The 10,184-nt window shown below is 34.8% G+C and overlaps 1 protein-coding gene across 5 annotated transcripts in view; it reads right to left on the bottom strand.

Moving 5' to 3' along the window:
- Positions 1 to 3,416: 3,416 nt before the first annotated feature.
- The window catches only part of NTN4 (netrin 4), a 109,070-nt gene continuing 102,302 nt past the window's right edge, over positions 3,417 to 10,184 (bottom strand). For 4 of the 5 annotated variants that reach the window (XM_025882594.2, XM_025882595.2, XM_073900486.1 and 1 more), the window contains one exon: positions 3,417 to 4,834. In XM_025882594.2, the coding sequence (XP_025738379.1) occupies positions 4,698 to 4,834 (137 nt within the window). In that variant the 3' untranslated portion in view covers positions 3,417 to 4,697. The remainder of the gene's footprint in view (positions 4,835 to 10,184) is intronic. The other variant, XM_073900485.1, reaches the window with a different exon arrangement.

Below are 10,184 nucleotides of genomic sequence, written 5' to 3'. Positions count from 1 at the left end.
CTCAATTATCTATTGCTATTGGTGTTATAATTTGTGGTATTTTTTATTTGCTAAGCTTGAAATTCTTGGTGGTATCCTGACAGGGAAGAAGGTGTCCAGGGAATTTCTGGGCACACCAATTTGCTCATACTGTGAGAATTTGCATGGTAGTTATTTTTCTTTCTGGGAAGCAAGGTTCCCTGTCTGGCGGCTTTTCACCCCTTTATTCAGTTAAGTGCACTATGATTTGATCATTTCTAGTATATCTTGGGATATTTTTGGATTTATAAATTAATTCATTGCTAATCTGCCTGTGACTACATATTAAGAAACCAGAGATATATTCAGCATGTACGAAAACCCTCTCTTAACAGAACGTGCATCTCTATTCTGGAAATATCTATTTGGTCCAGTGCATCTTTCCTTCTTTCTCATGACCAACATTCTGCTTTTTTTGTTATTCAGCATATGTGAATTGACTAATAGTAAATCTGGGAATTTGTCATTTAAAATATTGTAGGTCTCAAAAACAGCCAGTAAGGCTCAAAAAAGTAGAGAGATGTTTAAATCCCTTTGGCAAAAGTGTAGGAAAGCAAGGTAAAGGGCATCATTTTTCAAAAAGTATTCTCAGACAAATCATTCTCTGAGAGACTTAAAATAACATCAGTCATGCCAGGCACACCCTTTTACTTCTATTCCATTTTTATCATATCAATCTCCCTTGAAAATTGAGGTTGTTCATAAATATTTTCCTTCCAAACTGTGGGAAGTAAGTCATGAGTAACTTTGGCTCTTTGATAAAGTTAGGTTAGGGGACTGCTTATCATTGAAACAATGAACACAAAAGCATTTCAGTCCTGGGGCCTCTGACAAAACTCCTCAATACCCAGGCAGTGCTCACGCTCCTTGTTCTCAGGCATTCCAGGGGAGTGGCCACAGGACAGGCCGCACAAGGAATTTTCAAGGTCCCTTTTCCCACCCTTCAGAGTTGATAAGTCTCTGATCCTTTAGAAAAGGATTTGTTCTGCAAGAACCCAAAGTATCCCAAAGAACTATGTTTACCCATAACGAGCCTTGCTTTCCGTTTAATATAGCCAGAAGGACACTGCTTTTTGGACTCGTGGTCACATCCCCACAGATTTGACCTCATTTGGTGGACACTATTAAAAGATTATCCTATTATTGAGAATTTCCATTGCATCACATACTAAATATTAGTAACATTCCTCTATGGGGAAAGTGATGTAATAAGAGGGCATAGACTGAGTTGACCTCAGGCAAATTATATGGGTAGGTATGTGGACATTATGCAACTGATCTGCTGACTAATAAAGCCCAATGGTACTGGGAATAATGCTCTGGGGGCAGAAACTTTCCTAATAGCTCTCGAAGGAGGTGAAGCCATAGATGGAATTTTTCTTTGACTCTGTTGCCTTGGTACTGTGATTGTTGTTTTGCAAAATGCCAAGGAGGAGAAAGTGTAGATAGGAAGTGTGGCAGAACAATGAAATAATGGAATGGGAAGGGGGCCTTGAGGTGGCTTGCTCATACTTTGACTGGTGGGGAACATAGGTTTCTTTTTTTTCTACTTTAGAAGCCAAATGATGCTCATAAGGAATTAAAACTGCAGTTGACGGGCTGCAGGTGATTTAAGAATGAAGATATTAAGAAACAGTTATAACAATGATTTTTTTTTTTTTAATGTTGCCAGAGAAGGTGTTGAAAGAGCACCTAAGGAAGAAGATTCCAGTTAAAAAGGACTGAGCCTGGGTGGCTCAGTCGTTAAGCGTCTGCTTTCGCCTCAGGTCATGATCCCAGGGTCCTGGGATTGAGCCCCACATCGGGCTCCCTGCTTGGCGGGAAGCCTGCTTCTCCCTCTCCCACTCCCATTGCTTGTGTTCTCTCTCTCGCTGTGTCTCTTTCTGTCAAATAAATAAAATCTTAAAAAAAAAAAAAAGGAATGGGAAGACCCATTAGGGGCCCAGTAATTTGGCAAACTAGTTAAAATTAAACTTTTAGTTAAAACTTTGCTTAAACAGACTTTACAAACAATTGATTACATTTTAATTGTTAAAAAAATAAATTACAAAAGTAGTACATGATCAATGAAAGAATGCCAAGCAATATAAATACATGCAAAATAAAAAGTGAACATCTACCTCCTTCTTTCCCTTACGGGGTAAATACTGCTCTGATCTATCTTTCGGGCCTTTTAGACCACTGTTTATATTTAAATGTGTTTTGGGACAGGTGTTATTACTATACGTATTGTTCTGCAATTTTTTAAATTTAATATATTATGTACATTTTTCTACTCTTAAGAAATAGACATTATTTGTATTCTTTTTAATGGGCAATAGTTATTTTTATTTTATTTTTTTTAAAGATTTTATTTACTTATCTGACAGAGAGAGACACAACGAGAGAGGCAACACAAGTAGGGGGAGCAGGAAAGGGAGAAGCAGGCTTTCCGCTGAGCAGAGAGCCCGATGTGGGGCTCAATCCCAAGACCCTGGGATCACGACCTGAGCTGAAGGCAGATGCTTAACAACTGAGCCACCCAGGCGCACCGGGCAATAGTTATTTTAAATAAAGTGAAATGGAAAACAAGGCCCCTTGGCAATTCTGAAAGTTAAGAAAATTCTATATTTGATGTATTTAAAATATTTTTCTTGATGTGATATAATTATCAACATGTTTGATAAGTTGCTTGTAAATCATCCCCCACTAAATGGCATTCCACCTACCAGGATAAGATAGGAAAAGATAAGACATGCTACAGGTTATAAAAGCAGATTTCATGAGAGTACGTATGGTATAATTCCAATTCTGTAAAAGGTATGTACATGTGTAGAAAGCAGTCTAGCAGCCTAGGCACTAAAATGCTAACAGCTCTCATCACAGGATGGTTTAAATGTAGGTCTTTTTTTTTTTTTTCCTGATGCGGTTTTCTGTATTTTCTTCTTCTTTTTTTTTTAAGATTTATTTATTTATTTTAGAGAGAGCAAGCACAAGTGGGAGGGGCAGAGGGAGAGGGAGAGAGAATCTCAAGCAGACTCTCTGATAAACATGGAGCCTGATGTGGGGCTCAATCTCACTACCCTTAGATCACGACCTGGCTGAAACCAAGAGTCAGATGCCTAACCAGCTGTGCCACCCAGGTGCCCTGGTTTTCTGTATTTTCAACAGTGAACTTTCATTGCTTTTTAACAAGTAAATGTAGTATAAAATGCACTTCATCTGATAAAAGTTCATGTCCAAAGGCTACAGAAACTAATCCCATCTGAATTAGCTTCCATGCTATCCCCACACCCCAGAGTAAAAGAGTAGAAATACCAGGCCCTTCTTTCATTTTCTTAATTTAAGGAATTAGGTTTGAGTTCCCTCGTTAAGACAAAGTAATCTTTAGGAGAGTTGACCAGGAAATGAGACAAAAATCAGGAAATCATATTCCTTTATTACATATATGAAATATAAAAAATTAACAGAGCAATATATATATATATATTTTGCAAGTCCACAGGACCTCAGGAAAAAAAATATGTTCTGTATGTGAAGTTAATCTTATGACACTGTGGTTTATGTTTTGTATATTCAAGTACAGAAGAAACTGTATGTATTGTGGTTGTGCTTGGGTACAGAATATGAGTAATAATGAAAACTGTAGTTTGGTGAACTATCACATACACTGTGTCAAAAAAATGAGTAAGTATAATGGCCATATAGTGTTAATAAAGATAAGGAGGAAACTGTTCCAACATTCAGGTTTAAATACTAAACAGAAAAATAAAACAAATTCTGTGTCTACAATAATTTCTGCCGTGTATACAAGTGCATTGCAAATAAATGAGCTTTTAAAAATTTAAAGTCCATTTCCTTTTCATCCAAGCATATTTCTACTCTTAAGATTTCTTCTTCCTCTTATTTTAAAGTCTCATTTTGTTTAGTTTTTAAAAAAATTTTTCATCATGGCTGGTATCTGTGGAATCTAACCTCTAGCCTGAAGCTGAGACTTCATATGCAAACATGTTCTCCTTTTGGGTTTTTTCCAAGTGTTCAGAGCTAACACGTACAACTTCCTTTTGTCCACACGTAGTGACAGTGCTTCTGTTTCAGTAGGTTTTCTTACACGCCCTTTATTTTTCTTTCTGTCAACCATGGTCTTCCAACTTTCCCAACACAAGTGGTAGGTAGTAAAGTGCTTTATACAAGGAAATAGTATATACATGTGGAGAGATTCCATTTAACACTCCATAGACCAAAGTTCACACACATCACACAAAGGCAGGCTCTTTTTTAAGAAAAACCTTTTTTTGATAGTAGGGTTGGGGAGTCCTTAAAATCTCCTTAATTACTTTAAGTAGCACAAATAGAAGTAACATATCTGAAGCTGGAAGGAGTCCTTGTTAGATGTACTCCTCTTAATGCATTACTGCTAAATATCATACTGCTATTAAAAATACTCTGAATAGTTATGAATTACAGAATCAGTCCCATAGGAGGCAGTTATCAGTGTAGGATTTTTCATTTGTCTTTATAAAACAAACTGTATTTAAACATGGCCCCCAAAGAGACAGGTTAGACTAGGCCCATGCATTGGAATATTTCTATATATTTTGGCACTTAAAAAATTCCAGTTTTGTTTTTGAGGTCTCCTTTCCATTAAGCTTGTGTTTTCTACATAGAGAAGTGTCATTATGTGCTATATACCTTTGTTGCTACTTGCACTTTCTTTTTAAAATATCCATGACTTTTCTTCCAAGGGCTGGCTTCCAGTGCTGGACAAAACTTTTCATATTCACGACTAGTTTGCCTGTTCTTACATCTTCATGTCCTGCCACAAGGTACTCCAAACCTAAAAGAGAACAAAGTTAGGGGCTCTATAGTATCATAATGTATTGAAGTGGGGGAGGAGATGTGACTTCAGTGGTTTTATATGCACGGTTCATGGTTTTATATATTCATAGTTGAAATAGGGAGTCCCAGGCAGTGATAGCTGGTACTTAATAAGCATTTACTATGTGTTAAGTGGCTTACATACTTAATAAGCATTTACTATGTGTTAAGTGGCTTATTATTTCATTTAATCTTGAAAATAACCCTATGAAGTAGGTATTTTTTTTCTTGTTTTACAAATAAGGAAACTAAGGCTCAGCAAGATTACAAAACTTGTTCAGTGTCTCCCAGTGAATAGTAGCACTCTGACTCAAGCTCAGGTCTGTCTAGCTGTAGAATTTTTACTTTATGTTATACTACCTTCTAGGGTAAAGAAGTAAGGATCCTGTGGGTACTTAGCATACTGCTATAAATTAGTATTTCTTGGAGACTCACTATGTATGGTAGTGCATATTAAGGAGGATTTTTATAAAAGTGAGACAAGCATTTGGAAAAACATACTGGAAGAGAGTTTTGAGTTGCTGGAGTGCTGGGGGGTGGGAAGGATGGGGTGGCTGGGTGATAGACATTGGGAAGGGTATGTGCTATGGTGAGTGCTGTGAATTGTGTAAGACTGTTGAATCACAGACCTGTACCTCTGAAACAAGTAATACATTATATGTTAAAAAAAAAAAAAAGAAGATAGCAGGAAGGGAAAAATGAAGGGGGGGAAATTGGAGGGGGAGATGAACCATGAGAGACTATGGACTCTGAGACACAAACTGAGGGTTCTAGAGGGGAGGGGGGTGGGGGGATGGGTTAGCCTGGTGATGGGTATTAAAGAGGGCACGTACTGAATGGAGCACTGGGTGTTATACGCAAACAATGAATCATGGAACACTACATCAAAAACTAATGATGTAATGTATGGTGATTAACATAATATAATAAAAAAGTGAGATAAGAGGAGAAAAAAAAGGAGTTATGAATGATACAAAGTGACACATATCTCCTATAGAAAGTAAATGTGTTTTTGGAATATAGGATGTTTGTTTGTCATCTTAAAAAAAAAAAAAAAGATGAGACTTCACCAGACCTTTGTAACTCAAAATTCATTTCAGGCTTCAAATAAAAAATTTTGGTTGACATACAGAAATGAAAGGACAGTCTCATTACCTATACATCAAAAAAGGAAATATGTTAATCTCCTTCAGTAGGTGTTTGTAATACTATCAATATTGGTATTTTGAAACAGTTTTCTTTAATATTATAGGACAGAGCAAATAAGTAATTATGTTTATAAAAGAGAACTTTCCAAGATAAAGAGACATATATTTTAAAACTTAAGAAAAAATAATAGATGTTAAAATTAACCTGAAAATATCAATTTAAACTCATGGGTTTATATGTATATATATAAATATATATTAATAAAATAAAAATAAAACATATTACTATATTATATATATTTTTTGTTCATCCACTGAAATGATCTAAAAAAAAAAAGGCTCCAGTAGCAATGAACACCTATAGTAGACATACTGTGCTCTCTAATTAAACAGATCTCACTAAAAACAAAACAAAACAAAACAAAGAAAACAAGGCTTCTTGCAGAAATGCTGTTGCAGGTCCAGGACAGGAAGATACAATGTAGCATGGGATATCTTATTGTGCTAAAAATCGAGGAAGCTCTCAAAGATTAATGAGGATCATTGTAAAAGGACATGGGAGCTAGCAAGAAAGGGTTACAACTTGTTAAAGTTGTGATAATTTGAGCACCAAGGAACATAATGATTGTATCTATTGAAACATACGGAATCAACAAAAATCCATAATTCCAAAATGATACTCAAAAAAGAAAAATCCAGAAAAAAATTGGTTTGTCATCTTTTGAAGCAGCTGTTAAGACCATTACTTACTTTGCAAGGTAAGCACTTTGGGAGTTATAAGGAAAGAATTTAGCATTTACCCTGTGTTTAAATAGGAACTATATTGAATGGTAATCTATAGCCCAGATTGAAAGAGAAAATCCCCTTACAGAAGAATGTCAACTAGTAAATGAGGGGAATCAGAAAAACATCATTTCTCAAGCTCTAATGAAATTATTGATTCAGGAAGGATTACCAGTTGGTGGTAACATCATCAAATCAATGGTCAATGGGAAACTGGATATTTGTATCATGACTAAATAACATCACACTCATTACTTTCTAATCTCAAAAGGGAAAACAAAACTGCCCAATGGAGAGATCAGGCTGTCATCACTCTAACCCAAGTGTCAAGTTTAGCAACCCTGATGGTGGGTTATCCAGGTCTTATGTGTCTTCTGATATGATTTAACATAAAGTACATACCCAGCAATATCTCTAGTGCATTCTAATCAAAATGTTTATCTTGACTCTATCAAGATTTTTTTAGAGATTACAAGAAACATGGGAGGTAGAGGGACAAGCCAAATGACATGACAAGGAACCAACCAGTCAAATACAGAAGGTAAGATAATCTACAGGACACTTGGCCTGGATTCTTCAACACTAATTATTTCTTCAACAACAATTAAAAAAGGAACTGTGCTTGAGTAAAAGAGACTTGAGAGTCTTAAAAACTAGATACAATGTGTGATCCTGGATTGAACACTGACAAGGACAAACCAGTTCTAAAGGACATTTTGGGACCAGTTACGAAATTGGAATACAGTGTGAGTATTAGAGTATATGAGAATAAACTATAATTGAAGGCAATGATCACTAACTAAATAAAGTAGGTTACAGAATAGAGCATACTATGATTTTATTTTGGTTAAAAAATATAATACGTACATGCACAGAGAAAGACCTTGAAAGATTTGCATTAAGCTGTCAACAGAGAGGATCTCTGGAGGTAAGAAATTGAAATTTTAAATTTTCCTCTAAATTTTTTTAATGTATATGTGATAGCTTCTATAATAAGGGAGTTATTTAAAATATTAGTAAAAGAAATCAGCCCTAAACTTAAACATAGCTATGATGGTGTTTTCAAAAAAAAAAGAGAGAGAGAAAGGGATAATAATGATAGAGACTTTAACACCAGAGAGCACAAATGAAAGAAGGGTTATAAGGTATTTAAATTATTTAAAGAGTAACCTTAGCATCTGCATGAAAAAGAATCCCAATATTTAATTAATGGACTAATTAAAATATAATGGTCTTGATATTGTTTGTATTATACCTAAAGTAATAAAATCCTCATATAAAAATACAATAAATAATTTTTAGGAAACTTCATTGTTAAGTTTAGTATTTTAAATGAATTTACTTTGAAACTATCAAGAGAACAAATACTATAGGAGTTTGCCATTAATTTAAAGTATGAATATACATTGAACTGATAGAAATTATACTGAATAAATCCATTAATTATGGAGCAGCATCATGCCAAAAATTAGCATGGAAAATAACATTATCTGTTGTATCACTTACTAGCATTTACTTTTTACTTTCTTATTTTTTGCTTTCAACATCTACTTTACTACCTGTTTGAGGGCACAAAGTTTATTTTGTTTCCATAGAGAAAGAAAATATAATACTTTAGTGCTAGTCTTGATATCTTAAATTGATTAATGAATGAGTAAATGTATGTATGAATGTAGGAATGAATGAATTTACAGGGTTGTCAATTAGATTGTTCCTTTTCAAAAAGTAGCAGAGGAAGCTAGTTGGTGTGTAAGGTTTCCGAATTTTCTTATCAGCTTTCTTTGGCCTTAGCTATTGAACTTGTAAAAATGGAAAAACAAAGTGAAATGAAAGAGTGTCTGGTTTTGCTTTGGCAGATTCCAGTCTTTTCTTCAAAGTGAGTAAACATGTTTTTAAGAATTCTTTGAATAATTGCACTTATGTTTTCAATTGTGATGAACTCAGTGGATTCTTTGACTCTGGCAGAAACCTGATGAGGAAGTATAGTTTACTTCCTGGAGGGTGGCTCAGATGCCCAAAGCTTTTCTTTTTTTTTTTAATGTCTTACTAAAAAACTGGGCAGATTATTTTTTCTTTTGCCAAGATAATAGAAAGTGCTTATAGGAAGAGCCTCTACACACAGATTATTGGGAAATAGAACTTAAATTAAGGAGTCTTCATTTCCCTGTGTTCAAAATCTAAGATTCTGATTACTTCATTTGTTCTTCAGAAACATATTTATTTATTATTTAAAATGTCTTCTTTTCCTTATTAAAATTTAAATGAATTTAAATAAAATATTAAAAGGGCATAAAAGGATATAAGAGATTAGTCAACAGTCAAAAAGTCAAGAGTTTTATATTTTAGATTGTTTAGGTTGGGGGGAATATTTCATTGAGAGTTTCCCTTTTTCTTTGTCACTCAGTTATCTGTTTCTCTTTGTTATTAGTCAAAGACTACAGTGACTTCTTAAGAACATAACTGGGGTTTCCTGGACTTTTATTTGAAAGGAATTAGATCCAGAACATAAATTATGTACCTGTATTAGCAGTGCAATTAAGAAACAGGTGGCAAGTACATAATGTGGGAAATACAGAGCATTTTTAAAAATATGGTTTTTTTAAAGATTTTATTTATTTATTTATTTGTCAGAGAGAAGGTGAGAGAGAGAGAGAGAGAGAGAGAGCGCGCAAGCACAAGCAGGGGGAGCTGCAGGCAGAGGGAGAAGGAGCCTGATGTGGGGCTCAATCCCAGGACTCCAGGATCATAGGCAAACGCTTAACCAACTGATCCACCCCAAAATATGTTTGTTTTAATAGAACTTACTATCTGGGTACTGTGTTATTATTTAGGTACTAATGGTAGGTACTAGAGATGCTATGATCAAAAATCTAAATCCCATCCTCAAATTTAATGAAGGAGACAGAAGTAAGTAGCATATGACACAGTATGAAAGTGTACTTGTAGAGTATAAAGGTAAGAATCCCACGCTTACTTGCTTGGCTCTTCCACCGTAATTACATTTGAAGATGCAAATTTCCCTTAATTTCAAGTTTCTCTAAGATTCTGTAGTGGTTTTGTTGTTGTTGTTTTAATTTCTGTTTCTAATTTGAAACCAGAATGATCATTTAATGAAAAACAAGATGATGAGAATTTGAGAGTTGTTTTCTATCCAGGAGACACAGATGCTTCTCATGCAATTGTAAAAAATTAATTCAATATTATTTGCACAGATGGAATTTTGCATTCGAATTTCCTTTGGGAGCAAGTTCTACCCAGGGCACCATAATAGGACCTAGCTTTCAGATGAAGTGTTAGTGGCATCCAAATTGATGAAAGTGTTTTCTATGCTACTGGTACAAGCTGAGACTTCTCTTTTAGGGCAGAAAATATTATATT

Source organism: Callorhinus ursinus, unplaced genomic scaffold (genome assembly GCF_003265705.2).
Source record: "Callorhinus ursinus isolate GAN/ISIS: 27379988/994484 unplaced genomic scaffold, GSC_fseal_2.0 scaffold14, whole genome shotgun sequence".
NCBI classification, from domain to species: Eukaryota; Metazoa; Chordata; class Mammalia; order Carnivora; family Otariidae; genus Callorhinus; species Callorhinus ursinus.
Note: the sequence above shows the minus strand (reverse complement) of the source record. Positions and strands in the feature narration are given on the sequence as shown.